A 19290-nucleotide genomic window follows, 5' to 3' on the forward strand; every position below is an offset into this window, starting at 1 on the left:
AAATGGTGAAAAAAGAGGTAGGAAGCTCATAGTCATAAAGTGGCAATGTACTTGACTAGATCAGGGATCCAACGGGTCGACTCAAGACACAACACGTTTAGGTATAGGTCCAATTTTTGGACCCGATGGATCGGGTCTTGGTCCAAAACCTTGACCCGAATACTATTCGGGTCCAAATATAGCTAGATTCGATCCGTTGCCACCCCTATCTATCATCCAATTTAGAGAGAGAGAGATCTTTTATCACCCAATTGAGAGAGAGAGAGAGAGAATTTGTTTAATTGGAGTTATGATATCAATGGCATTTTTTTTTTGTGGAGAAAGCCTATCTCTATAGCTTGTATTTGCTAAGCCCCAAAAACATTTGCAAGGGTCATTTTTCGAAGGACATCATCGGAATTCTCTCATAAACCAAGGCCTTTTCAATTAAAAATAAACAGGAGCACTATATCGAATACACGACTATGAAGCACAATGGACACATGACTATTCATACAAACTGCATCAAAACGTAGCCTTCAGTGCCCACTTTTTTTTTCCTGCTCCCCTTTCATCATCAGCATTTCCAATGTGGCCGTTTAAAAGTTATATAAAAGAATATTACACAATTAAATAATCTAAATAAATTAATATTAAATAATTAAATAATCTCCCTCTCTCCTCCTCAAATAAATGGAATAAACTTTCGCTCTCTAAGTTGTATTCAAATAATATAAAGGTAGTCATCACCGTTCATCAAGAAAGGGACCGTTGAGGGCCCAGGAACTCTCTCTCTCTTCGTTGATTATATTTTCCAGCTGAACAACGGGCTACGGTTCCAGACCACTGCTGCAAGAACAGGTACGCATTCCATGTCCCCTGCACAATTCTAGGGTTTTCCGCCTTCGCTGTGATTCTAGGGCTTTTTATTATCCCATCTGTTAGGTTCCCATTTGCTTGTTGCTTTTCTTCTATTTCATTTGTTTGGTTATGGAATAGGGAGTTAGGGTCTTCTTTTCTATCCTGAAAATTTGAGGATTTTATTAGGTTTGTTCCGATTATTTCTTTAAATTTGTTGAGTTTTTGGGATAGTCTGCTTTACTTTTTAATACTTCTTAGATTGAATTTTGAATTATTGATTTTTATTGGCAAGGCTTATTTTTTGTATTGTTTGGTTCAATAAAATCCATTATCCTTGATTTGCCCTCAAATCTCTAAAAATCCTGTTGCTCTTTTTTTTTATCACTTATTTCCCATAAGTTTGAGCAGCTGAATCACCATTTTTGACATGCATGGATATTGATTTTATTTCATGTTTTCAATTTCTCTGCATTTTGTGTTGTCTGGTTTCAGTCTAGTTTATTGTAGTTTGTTAAGTTGGTAATGTGTGATTATTTTGATAGATTCAATTGATTGTGGTTCATTGCATGGATTACCATGTGAGTATTATTTAAATTTTGTTTAAATATTGCTTTCCTTTTGGTGATAATTGGTTGTAATGGTGTCTGTGCACTATATGCGATCCAAGAGAAATATACATGACACTTGAAACCTGAATTTGGATTACTAGTTTGGTCAGAATTAATCTTTCTTGGGTGTCCATTATCTCTATTGCTGATTCATTCTCTTCACATGATTTCTCTTTAGTTTGCTCTTCGTTATGTCTGTTTTTCCTTATTATTTTTTATATTGGTACTTTAGCTATTTGCCGAGTCTGCTTTGTTCTATGCTTTTTCATTAAAAAATGATGCATGCATCTTGCTGTCGTTGTACCTTTTGATACAAATCATTGTGCACACATTTGAGCAGGAAATTATTTATAAAACATATTTAATTGTGTAACTTGTTTTGATGATTGCAAAAGAGTGTTTGCCCCCTACTATTGAGTCTTTGAGTTATAAAATATGAAATTCAAACTTGGCTGTATGAGATTTTTATTTTGATAACTCTGAAACCAAAAACGTAAAAAAATAAAAATAAAAATAAATAAAATTTTGGATAAAAAGAGAACGGTAAATTTCTTTGATAACTTCTGATGATTAGCAATAATAGATAGAACCTTGGGTTATGTTTTCATATGTTAAGCGCTATGAAGGAGTGTTGCCACTTGTGGATTAGTATTTTTATGTATTAAAAATTTATTATCTAGAATTTATTTAGCTCTTTATCCAATAAAAAAGAAATATAGAAGCTAGAACTGCACTGCTAAGAACTTGCCATTATGAGTTCATCTATGCATACCTCTGGCAATATTGTTTTATGACTGTTATGCAACAGATTTAGATTCCTCTTAGAGAGGTACGCATTTCAATGAGTGTGTGGTGGGGTGACTTCTACCTACCTTCCCTATATCATCTCATCGCCTTCATACACATTTTTTGGTCGACAAGGGTCACAAAGGAAGAGTTTCACTTAGACATCTTACCAATCTTATATCCTGTAAAAGTAGAAGTAGGCATTCCTGTAAGCTGTATGTTCTAATTACAATTTCTAATTGATGGCACTGTAAGGACCGATTTTTGCACATAAGCATATTGTTCTTTATTGGGTATGAGCAGGCGGTTAAGCTATGATTATCTCATTATCGATATTCAAGTCTAGTATACATATCTCATACTCAGATTCCCCGACATTTTGGAGGCAATGTCCTACTCTGCAAGTAACTGGCTTAGTGGGTTGTTTTATTTATTAAATATTTTCAAAGATGCGGTTGTTTTATTTTGTTGCACCCCCCATGAAAGAAAAGTATATTTGTGTACTGACTGTCCATGTTTAGTTGCTTACACAAATCTTTGGATCAGAGTCTAGTATATATATCTCATACTCAGAGTCCCCGACATTCTGGAGGCAATGTCCTACTCTGCAAGTAACTGGCTTAGTTGGTTGTTTTATTTATTAAAAATTTTCAAAGATGCCGTTGTTTTATTTTGTTGCACCCCCCATGAAAGAAAAGTTTATTTCTGTACTGACTGTCCATGTTTAGTTGCTTACACAAATCTTTGGATCAGGGATGTTTTGTTCCCTTATGCACAAATTGATGTGGGAAAGATCATGACTTTAATGGAGGCTCCTTTTAACGCTGTAAAAAGTTATCATTCCTTAGCCGTCTTTCTCCAATGTGGGGAAATTTTTCTTAGGCAAAGCAAAAGGGCTTGAGTTTTAAGATATCCCTAATACAAATTTTGGTGTCTCGTCCTCCCTCCCATGTTTAGACACGGTACAGCTTGGCAAAGTGATAATTTACCCGCTGGCGGTGATTTTTCATCACTAAAAGCAGTATATCTCTCTGGCAAGTGGCTTGAACTGAATGCCCACCCCACTGCCCACAACACGCTCATACATGAGCACATGTGCATTTACACTCATTATGATGTGTGTGTGTACCACATCTTCAAGTGTATGTTCTGACTTGGATGTATATTTATTTGTTATGGCATCATTTACATGCATTTGTTAATGCTCTCTCGAATCTGCTTTTCATATTCTCTGTTTATTACTACCAACTTCTTTCAATGTAAATAGTTGTTTAAACATTTCTTAATGTTTCTTAGTAGGAAAATGGATGGACCAAGGGGGGGAAGCAGCGTTGAAACAATTTTACCCAACTATAGGCTTGGGAAGACACTTGGCATTGGATCATTTGGTAAAGTCAAAATTGCGGAGCATGTTCTAACAGGGCATAAAGTTGCTATCAAGATCCTGAACCGAAGGAAGATAAGGAGCATGGAAATGGAAGACAAAGGTATGGCATGTTTTAGTGGTTCCAGCTGGACTAGATTCGTGAACTAAACTTAGGAAATTGTATGTATTTGTTAGGTTTGGAAATTTTGATTTTGTAGTAATAAACCTGAGATTGACCATGGTGGCTGACTCGAGGACTGGTGAAACAATGAATATTGATGCCCATGTTTAAATTACTTAGTGTTATTTGTGTCATTGCTCCATAGAGTACAGGCATACTTTGTAAGGTAAGGATATTGACAGGTTTTCTGGTGGGCTTGTCGTTATTGCATTTGTCTCATTGTGCAGTTTGTAATAATAAGATTGAAGTGACAGTAAAAGAATAATAAGATTGAAATGACAGTAAAAGAATAATAGGATTGAACCATGCAATTGATGCATATAGGCACTTGTACATTTTTATTATCCGTTATTATTTTAAATTTGGATGAATTACATGCATTTTTGCATGTATACCCCTGCGTGCATATGTGTTTGTTACTTTTTTATTTGTTTGTACGTCTACATGCATGCATGTCCCTATGTATGTATATTCAAGCATGAACACATGCAAACTAGTATTCAACCAATGTGATATTTGAGCTTTTGAGAGAGAGCGAGACCAAAATAATTCAATATTAAAACTACATGACTTAGCCAATAAACATAGTGAATAAGAATAAAAGCCACATTTTATTAATTTAAAGAGGAATAAAAAAGCATAAAACAAACATATAATATGCAAAAGAAAAATTCTTTTTGTACATGTGAACATTGACGTCAGAGTCAATGTGAAACCTATTAACTCATTGTAAGGTAGTGACAAATGTTTGCCCTGTATGTTCAGCCTCTTTAAGGCTGGAGTGGGTCATGCTGTGTCGTGAAGGGATTTCTTTGGGTGTGATTTTCCTTGTCGTTACCATCGAAGGGCAAGCTGATGTGTAGTAGCTTTGTAGTCTTGCACTCTTGCTATGTGGAAGGAATGCAACAATCACACTTTTAGGGTTAGTGGGATCTTGGTTTCCACTCTCAGAGAAGGGATTCAGGACACCTGTATTACTTTTGTGGTGACAGCCTGAGTTCACATGTTGTGGATTGATGGATTTTTTTAGCTGATGGGACATGGTATTGCCTTTGGTAGGCTGGTATCTCCCTAATTGTGGTGTGATAAAGTTGAACTTTGATGATTCTTCCTGGGGCAATCTGCCCCCATCTGGAATAGAGATAGTTTTTTGGAATATGGATGGCATTAAAGTTAGAACCAGCATTTAGAAACTTGAACTTGGTGATAGAATCAAATGCCAAATCTGGTTAACTCGCCGAGTTAAATAAACTCTGAAAGAATTGGGTGAATTTATCAAATTCTTTTGAAGAATTCGGAGAAAAACTATGTCCATAATAAATTCCTAAACCCAGCTTGTCGCCAAGGGACATAACAGCGCTACTACATTGGGAACTGCTATTCGAATGAAACAGATAATTATATGTAACAAAAACCTCGGGCTCTCTGAGTTTTTCATTTATAAATTTGAGGAAGTGGGCGAATCGAGTTGACTCAATGAGTTTTCCTGAGTTGAACCATTGTGATTTGACAGAATTGGCGACGAGAGTTTTTGAAAGGCATTGTGATTTGACAGAATTGGCGACGAGAGTGTTTGAAAGGCATTGTGATTTGACAGAATTGGCGACGAGAGTTTTTGAAAGGCATGCATTTGTGTCATTTTGAGATAGGGTTTCAATTAGGCTATGAGGGAGGCTGTTTTAACGTCTTTTGATGGGCCTCGAAGGAGGGATTGGCTTTGTGGATCTACTTGATGTTTTTCATGGTGATCTTTGACATTTGTAGTGGTAACGAGATATCTTCCGTCTCCCCTGGGGGACAAATGAGGAGGTTGATGTCATTTCATGGGGGACTATGATGTTCTTTCACAGGCCTTTAGTAGTAGCAACAAGCGAGATATTTTGCCTCTCCCTTGGCGGTTTAATGAGGAGGTTGATGTCATTTCATGGGGGACTATGATGTTATTTCACAGGAAGGCTGATGTATTATCAATGAAAGGGTGGGCAAGGGTGCGACCAGAGTTTTTGTATTGTAGCTTCTAGATCTGTCCCTGGGGTTGGGACGTCACCTTGAGATCTTCCCCCCTTCTTCTTCGTTCTCTTTCTCTCTTCCTCTCCCCCCCCCCCCACCCCCTCCTCTCTCGATTCTTCCGTTCTCTATCCCTTTTCTCTTTGTCTCTTCTACTTATTTTTGGTCTTTCACATTTGTACATTAGTCTGCCCTAGGGTCTTGCTTATATTCTATTCTATTCTAGCAAAATTTCTTTGTTCATCAAATAAATGATACAAACATTGACTTAAGAAATAAATACTCTGACAAAGAACATAATCATCATCATCATCAGAGCCTTTTCCCAACTAATTGGGGTCGGCTACACGAATTCTGGTCTCCACACAAATCCCCATATATTTTCTCACAACTTCCAACCATGTCCTTTTGGGCCTACTCCTTGCCCTTTTTTAGCTTTCCGCTGAACTAACTCACACCACCGGTCCTTGTTGATGTGTTGGTAGGATCACCTTCATGCTTTCTATCACGTCTGAGAATCGAGTTGGTATGGTGACAATGAACAGAATGATGATTATAAATACTCTAAAAGGCAACAATTCCCAAATTGTGTTTTATACGGTCAAATATATATTGAAACAATTATAAGTAGAATGCGTGGTATTTGTTTGTGACATTTTAATGGTATTTGTTTGTGACATTTTAAAATAAAACATAGTTGAGTAATTTCAGAAGACATGAGAAATCATGGGTGTGTACACTATAATACTAAGTGTGTTGTCAGTATTATTTCTTTCCCTATTTACCCCACTCAATGCAGTGGTTTATCATGGAAGTTAGCATCAATCAAAGGTTGGCCATCTCTAAAATACACTCAAAATTTTATCCTAACAGATACCTCTCATTTTTTGTACTTATTTTGAATTTCTCCAATTCATTGTCAGTTTTTACCAGGAAAAATTCTAGGAAATTTATGATTTCGCCCCTAAGAGAACTATTTAACATATTTGGTTGTTTTGATCTGATCTCATATAGCCCAATATTTTTTTTTGAAATGCTTTTTTATTAACGGGCCCCACAATGGCCTCTGTTGCACGCCCATCATTCTTTTGATCAAATTTTAAGTAGCTTATTCTAGGAGACATCATTATAGGTCATAAATTGTTGGAAATTGTTGGATGGGTGAAATCTTAAAAAGTTGATCTCTCAGGTGTGATTTGATAAAATTTCCCAAAAAAAAATAAGCAGCATGGCAGTGATTGATGTGCCAATTTGAAAATAAAACATTGGAGTTTCTGGATAGTAATTAAATGCCTATTTCCAATGTTTTGCCTGTTATGCCTTCTTTTTCTTAGTGCCATTGACTATATTCTACTAATTTCTTTTGTTAGTGTGTATTTTGGTCGGGTTTTCAAAATTTAGGACGAACTTGATCTATGTTAGGAGTATATTGAATTCATTTTTTGTTTTATAGGAAAATGGGCATGGAGGGCATTCATTTAAGAAGGAATCAATCTACATTTTTTACTAGTTAATTTACTAATGCAAAAGGAAAGAGTTGGCATTACTTTCTTCCGACTGTTGTCCAATTTTCCAGACATCAGAATAAAAAGGGTATGAGAGTAATTTGTGCTAGAAGGGCCTTATCCAGTATTTGACTGAGACCAACTTTATCTGAAAGCGGAAATATGGTGTCACACTCACTTTTTCAATATTCAGAAAATTTGATGTATTTACTCAAACGAGCATGTGCTTCTGGTACTGTATTGATTTTGGCTTTCTACTATGATTGTTATAGAGCCTTTTAAGCAGTGTCTTTCTTGATACTTTAAAGTGCTCTTGCAGTGAGACGAGAAATAAAAATATTGAGATTATTCATGCATCCCCACATTATCCGACTCTATGAGGTTATAGAAACAACATCTGATATATATGTTGTTATGGAGTATGTGAAGTGCGGGGAGCTATTTGATTTTATTGTGGAGAAGGGTAGACTCCAGGAGGAGGAGGCTCGGGGTTTCTTTCAGCAGGTACCTTACCAACTTTCTTTGTCAAGGACTAAGCATTGGACTGATATGATATTCTGCTAATGTATTTTTCTTAAGGATATACATTGTATTTACTTTTTTTGTTTTTTTCCTGTTTCTTTTTAAAGATTTTAATGCAAAATATGTTTGCTTGGAGACAGATTATTTCAGGTGTGGAATACTGCCATAGGAATATGATAGTTCATCGGGATCTTAAGCCAGAGAATCTGCTCTTGGATTCTAAGTGGAATGTAAAGATTGCAGATTTTGGCCTGAGCAATGTGATGCGTGATGGGCATTTTCTGAAAACAAGCTGTGGAAGCCCAAACTATGCTGCTCCAGAGGTATGGGTTATGGATGGCTACTAAAATATTAGAGATCCTTATTGAATGCTCGTTTACTATTAATATATAAAAAAGTAGAGCAGATAATTATAATAACTGAAAAGATAATGGGGAAGATGGATGGGACTCACCTTTGTTAAAAATTGAAAAAAATGAAGGGTTGGTATACTGTAATAGAATTGAGGATGGTACGATGATTGAAAAGGGTATTCCCTATCCAATACAGACAGTGACAATTTAGACTACTGTAACTGTGTAACTGCCCCTATTGGGCCCTCCCATGGTTAATCTTCACGTCTCTTCATTGGTAATAGATGGTGGATGAGCCATTTTTGAGTACCCTGTATCATATAACTCGAATATCCCAAATGTCAAATGGTGAAATCCACAAGGACCAGTATGTCTCACCAGGAAGCATCCATTTTGTCTACTGCAAATTGTGCAGACTGGTGTATTTTAAGGACAAAACATGCCCTGATGCATTTAATTCGGCACACTAAAACATGCCCTGATGCATTTAATTTGACACACTGCCATACACCTTAACCATCTGTTGTTGACTACAGATGGTTGATACAAATTGGTTATCCACTCTGTGCTCCCTTTGGTGGAGGAACATTCATCTCAACAATGGACAGTTGAGGTGACATGTATTTTACTGTTTGGAAACTACATGCAACACTGTGTAGGGCATACCATCCTATATTCGAAGTAGATGCCACATTTCAATCTGTTTCTCAGTTCAGGTCAACTTTATTTTCCTCTTGTACAGGTTATCTCGGGTAAATTATATGCTGGTCCTGAAGTTGATGTTTGGAGCTGTGGGGTTATTTTGTATGCCCTTCTTTGTGGGACTCTTCCATTTGATGATGAAAATATCCCAACTTTATTCAAGAAGATTAAGGTATGCACCATGTTCCTATTTGAATGGTTTTCTTATTTGGATTAGTATGTACGTACACACAGGCACATATTTGGCTTAGTAAATTACTGTCCAATGGACCAGGAGGAAACAGTCCATTGGGATCATGACAATTCAAAGTGCAATCATGGTGATGGAGAGAGAGAGAGTGGGACACAACCAAAAAAGGACATGGCCCTCAATTGTGAGTCCCACTCTCTGGCATCATCATCCATCATTTTGTTGGAGGTTTAGGAGCCCATTGGACCTCAATTTCCATAGTCCATCAACTATACTCTATACTTTCCCTTCTTATTTACTTTGTAAATGTTGTTAGCTTGTTATTATCTGGTATATCTCCATGTACAAAATGGATCAGTTGCTAAATTGCTGTTCTCTATTCTTGTCCTTTAGGGTGGGATATATACTCTTCCAAGTCATTTGTCACCCTTAGCACGGGACCTGATTCCAAGAATGCTCGTAGTTGACCCAATGAAACGGATGACAATACCTGAGATCAGACAGCATCCTTGGTTCCAAGCTCATTTGCCCCGCTATTTGGCTGTGCCTCCACCTGACACACAGCAACAGGCTAAAAAGGCAGGATTGAATTTTTCCACTCTTGAGGGTCTTTTTATGATTATTTTACTAATTAGGGGAAATTGATTATCTTTCTAAAACTTTAATCAGTCTTGCCATCTCAGCTAGATTTCACTGTGTTACCAGTTAAATGTTTGCTCTTAGGCATTTTTGCATAAAATCCTCCCACATGACCAGGAATTTAAATCAAATCAATTGTGTGTTATGGTTAGAATTGTCTCCAACACGGGTCATACTTAGTTCCAAGGAAAAAAATTATGCTAAAATGAAAGCTTCCATGTGGATTAAAAACTAAACCGGCATTTATTGTTAGAAGGAAAACTCTGGGTTGATGCCTTATGAGTTTGCAGAGGGGTTTTAGCTTTGGGCTTTTGAGAACTAGTCTTCCTAACTGCAGCAGCTCCTGGCATTGATTATTCATGAGCAGAGCCTCCCTCTAGTGACTTATTGGGTTATGCAATAAGAAGTAACAAAATCAGTGTTTCAAAAAGCGGGCCGCCCAGCGCCTGGGCGGCCGTCGAGGCAGATTTGGGGGACCTGGGCACATCGCCCAGGCCTAGGCGCCCAACAAAAGCAGAGGTTCCTGGGCGCCTAGGTAGGCGCCCATGAAACCACCTAGGTGGCCGCCTAGGTATAGCGCACTGCCCAGAGGTGGAAAAAGGTTTCGGTGGGGGCTATTTTTGTCCAATTTTTTTTATTCCAAGGGGCCAAAAATGAGGGTTTTAGGTTCATTTGAAATCTAAAACTCATTAGAGTCCATTTTAGAGAGAGAGAGCCCCCAAAAAACTAGTTTTTGGTGATTTTTTTAAGATCGAAGGGTTTCTCAAAGTTATGAGAAATTGATCAAAACATCACCCATTGGTATTAGATTTAATTTTTGATGTTTTATAAATCTATTGGGGTTTTTCTTTAGAAGATTTTGATTCCTTAGAAGCATCTATAAGGTGGAAGTTAGGAGATTGAGCAATCAAAGTAAGTGATTTTTTTTATTGCTTGTATACGTTATATTATTTTGAGATGTCTTCTTCGGGATCTAATAGGAGTGGTGATTCTGGTTGGAATATGGCTACATTTTCTTTGAGATGTTGAATAATGATTAAACTTTGAATATTGATTGAACTATTGAAGATTCTTTTAAGTTTTCAAGTATTACTTTCATTTTTGTTTTCTTCCTCTTCGTAGTGTTATTGTAGTCTTGTACATAGTGGATTTGTAGTTCCATTAGTTTGGTATTTGGTAACTTTGGTTTGGTAATTTGGTTGGTAAATTTTAAGTTTGAATTGGATATGGACCGACTTATGGTTATGCTTACGGAGTGTGTGCTAATGTGTAGTATACTTTGAATTTTGATGTGCCCTAAATACCTAATTCTTATATTTTATACAATATATAACTGTAGCCTTTTTAGATTCAACTGGGCCGCCCAGGTTCTAGGCTAGGTGTTGGGCAGCTTGGACCCCCCAGGCCGTCTAGGACCCGCCTAGCGCTTTTTGAAACTATGAATAAAATACAGGCGTGGCAGTGCAAAAGGCAAGACAGGAAATCAAAATAAGCATATTACCTTTTGGGCGGCGATTTGGTGGAGTTCAAGAGAGCGAGGAACTAGGACCTAGTAACAGGATTTATTCTATTGTGAGTTGTAAGGCTCCTAGAGGAAGTTTTGCAGAACATTGGAGGTATCCTCTCAGTATTGTGTAAACTTTTTGTGGATGTCTCTATTGAGAAAGTTATTCTCGAGGACCTATCTGCCATTGGTTTTCTCTTTAATTGGATCTCGCTAGATGCTAAATAGGGATTTTTTGAGACAACAACATCATTTTGCAAGTTATTTTATAAAGGAAAAAGTTTATTTAAAGTTGCAACCTTAAAATGTAGAATTAAAGATGCACCTCAAAAATGTACCAGAAAATGTTATTTTAATGTTGAAAAACCTTCTAATTGATCATCTTGACATCGAGATGCATGAATATATATATAAAAAAAAGAATTTGAGTCACAGATATAGTGCATCTTGCAACAGATTATCTAGACCATCCCTTTTCAAGATTTTCATATATTAATAAATCTACTTGATTTTAACCATTTTTGGAGTTTAAGATTTTATAATTAGAGATGAAAATATATTTTCAGATATTCGGAAGAATTTTTTACACGAAAATTACATGTTATGCTAAAATTTGGAGGTGCGCCTTAATTGGATTGTTTAAGGTGGCAAGCTTTTACAAACCACACCCTTTTATAAATAACATTAGAGAAATGAGTCCCATACGGAGTCAAACTAAAAAGTAAAGTTATTTGATGATGGTTATGTAAAATACACAGGAACTGAATGAAGTTTGAGGTGAATGAGCGAGTACTAACCTATTTGTAAGCTGGAGAAAAAATTTGATTATGCTCATAACCCTAAATCAAGGTGACCAACTTAAGGATTACTTGAAAGTTGAAACCTTAGCATATTAGGGTACGAGTCATTATTATACTGACATCGCATGGCTCCTTGTAATATTGCCATTTGATGTCCCAGATGATCCAGCGGTTGTGTTAGAATTGCATTTTGGATAAGTATAGTTCATTGGACTACACAAAACCAGAGTCTGTTGGATAATGTTATGCTTTCCCTTTTGTTTTTGTGTACATGACTACAACCTCAATATTGTTGTGGTGAATTTTCCTTCTTTCCACAGCTCCTAACCCTTCTATACATCTTTTAATTTTCAGATTGATGAGGATATCCTTCAAGAGGTTGTTAAAATGGGGTTTGACCGGAACCAACTAATTGAATCTCTCCGGAGCAGAGCACAGAATGAGGTAGTCTTAGACATGATGTTTCTTAGTTTTGTATTTGGCGCTTGACTTTCTGATCTCTTAGTGTTCTCGACCTCTTTTGCCAGGCAACTGTTGCTTATTTTTTACTTTTGGACAATCGTTTTCGAATTTCCAGTGGCTACCTGGGAGCTGAATTTCAGGAAGTTATGGTGAGTTAATTTTAAGATAACTTATTTTCTTTTTAGACAATCAGCAAGTTACCATGGAGAGTTTTTACTTTGTGATAATATCATATCCCTTATCTATTCCTTGTTGCATATCTCTGCATGGATGGACAATCTTGACCAGGATTTAAACATTAATCACCAGGATCATCATTCTTTCTCTGTTTTCTCAAGGATTCTCTGATTTTCTTGCTTGCTTTCTCTCTTTACAGTAGGAGTGGATAAAATATTTATGACACATGAATTAGTTTGAAGGATAAAAATGAATGTGTAAGAATTATATATACCGAAATAATGTATTCAGTATAATGAAAATGGGTTATAATGAAAATGGGTGAAATTGAAGGAAATGGTTGAAAATGGAGGGAGGGAGCAAAGAGGATAACTGAAAAAAGTAAAAACTGGGAAAAAGGGGGGAAAAGAGTGTTGGGTGTACTTATAGTCTTATACAAACTAGATACATTCCAATGAACAACCAATGGAGATTGGGGCGCGAATGATTGAGAAGTCATTATCAGTCCCCATACAAAGACTAAGTGCGTTCTAAACGAACGCTTGATTGAAGATGTTAAGTATGGAGCGGAGTCGGTAACACACGCTGGATAGATGCTTTAACAAACAATATGAGCATGGTTCTTGGTGACACCTGTTCACATATGTCCCTCAAAGATATTTTGTTGAGGTCTTATATGCCTCAAATGACATAACTTGGGCGATATTGGGACTTGGCTTAACCTGTATCCGTATCCACCGTCAGATGAGATATGCCTTGATTGACACCCCAGAGCTTTGTGTTATGAAATTAAGCCGAAACTCTCAAGGATCCATGTTTGAGGCATTACAACCCTCCTCCTTGAAGTTTCATATCTCGGCAGTTTAAAGCTGCTTGAAGATGGCTTAACCCATCATCCTCATATCTCGATAGTTTAAAGCTGCCAAGTGATGACTTAACCCATATCATATCAATTTGCAGTTTAAAGCTACTCGGAGATGGATTAACCCATCATCCTCATATCTCAACAGTTTAAAGCTGCTCGGAGATGACTTAACCCAACATCCTCATATCTTGGTAGTTTAAAGCTGCCCAGTGATGGCTTAACCCATCATCATATCAATCGACAGTTTAAAGCTGCTTAAAGATGGCTTAACCCATCATCATCATATATCGACAGTTTAAAGCTTCCCGAAGATGGCTTAACCCATCATCCTCATCGCTCTACAGTTAAGGCCTTAAAAGCTTTATGGACTGTGCGACATTCGGTTACCAAAATGGGGATTTCTTCCTCGATACGAGGGGGGTTTCGGGTTTCTCATGAAAGCAAAGCCGTTAGATTCTTGACTCATTGCTTTACCACCCATAAAAGGTGTGGCATGGATTAAGTTGAACAATTGAAGTGGTTGCAATCTATTGACAACAATGACAGATTCCTGATTTTGCTCCCGCAAGATCATGAGGTTCAAATGTTTGAAATTCAAGATGAGTATCAATGATCATCATCAAGAGATACCTGCATGAACAACCCAAACAGTAAGATTAGCAACATGAAAAGATAAACATGAAAGGTATCGACGTTATGAAGATAAGAATTACGCCTTGAAGATTCTGTGATTCAAATGAGGGGATAAAGCCCAAGATGAAGATGAAGGGTGAAGATTCAAAGATGGGAAATTACTTGGTTATCCCTTGAAAAACTATAATAGTATAAAAAGGGAATCTCTTGATTGAAGAGGGGGTCGCATATTTTCGATAGACACAGTCTAATAGAGATAAGCATTCTTGTGGGGTTTTACTTCAATAAGAATTAAAGAGTGGGAAAAGAGAGTGAGATAATCATCTTCTATGATCCACTTGAGTCATGTTTTCTTAGAAAGACTAGACTTGAAGGATAATATCCTTGCATACATCCACAAGTATATGGGCCAATATGCCCTTGATGTTATCTTTTTCATTTGATATGTTTGTATATTTTCTTCCTTAGAAACGAATGTATAGGTTTCAAGGCCATAATCAAAGGTATTCGGCTCATTTTTCCTTTTATTTAGCCCGTGTAAATTGTTACAGGGGATTAAACCTCTGAAATTGTTAAGTGCCCAGTATAATATAAAGCCTATGTTTTTGATATGGTGTGCACATGCGAATTTGGCCCTAAATGTGATGTCCTCTGGTTTCTATTTGGATTCTAATGTTTGTTTAAATATTTCCTTTCAAACATCTTAAGCATTCACATTTCGGAGCGTCCAAAGATATATGTAGAAATATAATTTGTTCACCATCAATTTTTATTGGTTATGACTTGTAAGAAACTTAGATTTCCCTTCCTTTCGGTTTCTCTCACCTGGGAAAAAATGCCGTTTCTTACATTCATATCTACATGTATTTTATGTGTTTCCTTTCTTGTCCATCATCTATATTTAATTTTGCTTGGAGTTTTCTTTTTTGAGAATTAATTTTTGTGCCTTTTAATTATGGTTGTTCAGGAATGTGGTTTTACTCGTATGCATCCGGGTGATCCTGCTCCTTCCACTGCAGGCCACCGGTTGCCTGGATATATGGACCATCAAGGTATTGGTTCTAGGCCACAACACCCAACCGAAAGGAAGTGGGCTCTTGGACTTCAGGTCATCTATGTGTTTCAGCTCTTTCTACTTCTTTGGATATCTTTAATTTTATTGTTTACCATTTGAGAGTTGGAATTATACACAACCTTTTGGGCTTCTTTTGTTACACGGTAAAAAATGCCTTTCAGAGAGAATGACTGGGTGCCTTCCAGAGGTTTAAAGAAACAATTGATCGCAGTTTCTGACCCATTGATTACTCTGAAAGAATGCAATTTTAGATATGCAGTGGGCTTAATTCCATTCTAGAAAGATGATCGAATTGGTGGAGGTGGTCTTTAAGTTGTTGCCATTCTAGAGACATAAATCACTGAATTCATAACTATTTTAAAACTGGTTTTTAACTATCTTAATGTCAATCTTTTGCTATTTGAGTTTTGCAAAAGACCTTGCGTTTATGGTTGATTGAATTCTTGGTTTCGATTACATTTATGATTGATTACTTTGAGAAATACGACCATTCTAGATAGATAACTATCACTGAAAAGGCAGTTGTTTCTGATCCGTTGGGTAACTTTACAGTCTCGGGCTCAGCCCAAAGAGATAATGACTGAGGTCCTGAAAGCTCTCCAAGAGTTGAATGTGGCTTGGAAGAAGATAGGCCACTACAACATGAAATGTAGATGGTTACCAGGTCAGCCTGAAAATGGTATTGAGAACTCCCTTGACTCTAACCACATCTTTGGAGATGAACCAGCCATTATTGAAAATGATGGTGTCGCAGTTGGATCACCCAATGTGCTCAAGTTTGAGCTTCAGGTAATCTCTCTCTCTCCCCCTCCCCCCCAACCCACCACTAGGGGAGTGATTTCACACTATAGTTGTATATTAATATAATGAAATGATCTTCAAAACCTATGTTAGGTCCATTTGTTTGACCCAAATTTTAAAGGAAAAAATTTATATAGAGCCGAAGCTCTAAACAATCAAATTAGAGCCCACCTCAAAAATTTCACTCAAAAGAGGTTGTTTGATACCCAAATATCCTCAAATTGGTCATCTCAACATCAAGATGCATGGAAATGAGAAAAAAATGGATTTCAAGTTTTGAAAATAGTGCATCTTGTAACACATTTTTGGACCGTCAATTTTCAAGATTTTCAAGTTTCCATAGATTTGCTCGATCTACACTATTTTTTATTTTGAAGCTTTAAGTTTTATAATTAAAGATGAAAATATATTTTAAGGCTATCACAAAGATTTCCAGTATTGAAACTACATTCTCAACACTATTTGAAAGTGTGCTTTTCTTTGATTGATTAGAGCCTCAGCTCTATATAAACCGCAGCTCGATCTACACTATTTTTTATTTTTGAAGTTTTAAATTTTATAATTAAAAAATGAAAATATATTTTAGGACTATCACAAAGATTTCCAGAATTTAAACTACATTTCTCGACACTATTTGAAAGTGTGCTTTTCTTTGATTTATTAGAGCCTCGGCTCTATATATACCACACCCAATTTTAAAATATACACTCTTTTCATTCTAATGAACAATCACAAAAAAAAAAAAAAAAAAAAAAATTGAAAACACAACCTAGAAAGTGTTTTTATCCCAATTAACTTAGGCCGTTCATTTTGGTGAGATATTTAGATTTAGGCTTTAGAAGGATTTTTATTTTTTTTCCAATTTTTTTAGATAACTTTATTATCATTAGATTAACAACATTAAAAATATATATATTTTGAATTCATAAAGGCCTAGATCTTGAAATTCATCTAATGGACGGTTTAGATTCATTGTTGGAGGGGGCTTATTTTGACCATATATAGGGTGCAAATGTTTTTTTTTTTTTTGAGATTAATTATTGAGATGAAAGATTGTGTGTGCAAAATTTTGGGTTATTCAAATACCACAAATATGGCTTTTTAGAAGTGCGGTTTCATTATATTATAATGGCATAGTTACATGATATCATTTCTCATGCATACAATATTAGTCCTTAGGAATGATAACTGCACATATTTCTGGCAGAGGATTCATTTTATTAATTTTGAAATATTTGAACATAGCTTGTCAATTTTTTTTTTATGCTTGTAAAAAAAAAAAAAAATTGAAAAATTCATCTCTCTCTCTCTCTCTTTCTCAGTTCAGCCCTTAGAAATAATGGCAACTGCAAAACAAATGTTCATAACATATGGAAAGAGAATCAGTTTGATTAAGATTGAAAAGTTCAAAGCTCTCTCTTCCCCCTCTAATTTGTTTAAGATTGAAAAGTTCAAATCTCTCTCCCCCCTCCAGTTTGATTAAGATTGAAAATTTCAAATGTCTCTCTCTCCCCCCTCCAGTTTGATTAAGATTGAAAAGTTCAAATGTCTCTCTCTCCCCCCTCCCCCTCCCCCTCCCCCTCCCCCTCCCCCTCCCCAAAGGAATGATATACCTGTGAAACATGCTCCTAAATAATGGAAAAAGCAATCAAGCTGACTGTGCTTGAAAATCTCTCTCTCTCTCTCTCTCTCTCTCTCACACACACATTTATTTGGTGTTTCCCCAAATTGCAGCTCTACAAGACCAGGGAAGAGAAATATCTCCTTGATCTCCAGAGGGTTTACGGCCCACCCTTTCTTTTTCTGGATTTATGCGCTGCCTTCTTCGCACAACTCCGAGTTCTATGACTTATGGGTCAGTACTCAAAAACTGCATTGTATTTCTTTGTATAAATCTTAGAGAGAGAAAATGAATGTACAACTCTACTATAATTATGCTTAGCTACCAAAAGCTTGGCATGGTTTAATAACTGGTGGGGGGAGCTTTAATTTCCCCGCTTTTCGTTTATTTTAATTTTTATGTTGTTACATAATTGAGTGAACTGTGTATTGAGGCGTGGAAGGGGATGTGGGCAGTTTCTCTCTCTTAAGACTTGGGGCGCCTGGTTTTTCCCAAATCCGCCCAATTTTATGAATTTGTGGACTTTTTGTTCATGGGTTATGCTTTGGCACTTGGTGTCTAGTTCATCTTCTAGATCCGGATTCTTGATCTGGATCGCCGGATTTTAAAACAGTGGGGATATCAGAATCTCATGCTATCAGTGACAAGAACCATCTTTTTATAGCTAAACCAAAATTTCAAGCTCTCATAATCTTCAATGTCACCATAGACTAGTAACCTGTTTGATAACTTGAAACTAATGCTCTAGAAATTGGGATAACTTGAAACTAATGCGCTAAAAGCCGGGTATTTTAATACTTGGAATCAACCAGATTATGTTTGATAATCTTTCGGGAATTCGAGGATGTCCATGAACCAATGTTGTTAGATTCGCTTTGGAGTTTTTCTTGGTTTGGTGAGAAAAATGAAGCAATTCAGTGTTTCGGCCTGAAGTAGACAACATCAGGTTTCGTTTCGGTCTGGACCTAAAATCCTAAAGCTTTGCAATGTGAAGCGAATTTGACAACAATGCTATGAACTTTATGTGAATGTATTTGATGATTTGGAAATTGGGCGACTTGGAAATAAGCCGATTGTAACTCTTCATTAAGATTTCATCATGACAACAAATTGATATTTGTTCTATGTGACCGTGACTTCAAAATCATCCGGCATCTACTGTAAGTAAAACGAAATGTTCGGTTCAGATTTTGAAAAATAAAAAGTAGATTATTAAATTACATGTAATTTATTCACTAATTTATTTGGAACCCACGTTTTCTTTTGTACCATAGCCTATCTATAATAGTACAAGCTTTTTTTATTTGAAAATAATATATTTTAGAGGGCCCGGTCCAAGTAGAAATGCAGGTTTTTTAATAAATCTATTTTTGAGATGGATTTTAGTACTTAATTTTTAAGGACATATAATCTCTAACGTGGAGATTATGAATATGAAAAATAAGTAAATTTTAAAAACAAGAAATAATAATTTCAGGAAGAAAAACATTTGGATCGCTAGTTTCCATTGTTTTTAGATGGAACACCTACTTGTATCCATCTTTGAAATTGATGTTTTACACTTTCTGGACTACGAATGTAGAAATACGGTCTAGCATGCATGAAACAATTGTCCTATTTTAAAAAAGAAAAATGACTACATCTATGTGTAGG

At 36.3% G+C, this 19290-nt stretch overlaps 1 protein-coding gene across 1 annotated transcript; it reads left to right on the plus strand.

Moving 5' to 3' along the window:
- Positions 1-819: 819 nt before the first annotated feature.
- Positions 820-18170, plus strand: LOC18427100 (SNF1-related protein kinase catalytic subunit alpha KIN10). Its single transcript, XM_088857401.1, has 11 exons — positions 820-1026; positions 3531-3721; positions 7613-7797; positions 7956-8138; positions 8911-9042; positions 9454-9639; positions 12358-12447; positions 12531-12614; positions 15108-15248; positions 15768-16004; positions 17751-18170. Exons 2-11 carry the CDS (start codon positions 3538-3540, stop codon positions 17862-17864), a joined length of 1536 nt encoding a protein of 511 aa, XP_088713527.1. The 5' UTR covers positions 820-1026; positions 3531-3537; the 3' UTR covers positions 17865-18170.
- Positions 18171-19290: the final 1120 nt, after the last annotated feature.

Source organism: Amborella trichopoda, chromosome 1 (assembly GCF_054954075.1).
Source record: "Amborella trichopoda isolate Santa Cruz 75 chromosome 1, AtrichopodaSantaCruz75HAP2 v2.0, whole genome shotgun sequence".
Classification (NCBI taxonomy): Eukaryota; Viridiplantae; Streptophyta; class Magnoliopsida; order Amborellales; family Amborellaceae; genus Amborella; species Amborella trichopoda.

Coding starts and splice junctions, on each gene's coding strand:
- LOC18427100 (XM_088857401.1), top strand. CDS start 3,538: ATGGATGGACCAAGGGGGGGAAGCAGCGTTGAAACAATTTTACCCAAC. Junction 8,139..8,910: donor CAAACTATGCTGCTCCAGAG/GTATGGGTTATG, acceptor CCTCTTGTACAG/GTTATCTCGGGTAAATTATA. Junction 15,249..15,767: donor AGTGGGCTCTTGGACTTCAG/GTCATCTATGTG, acceptor GTAACTTTACAG/TCTCGGGCTCAGCCCAAAGA.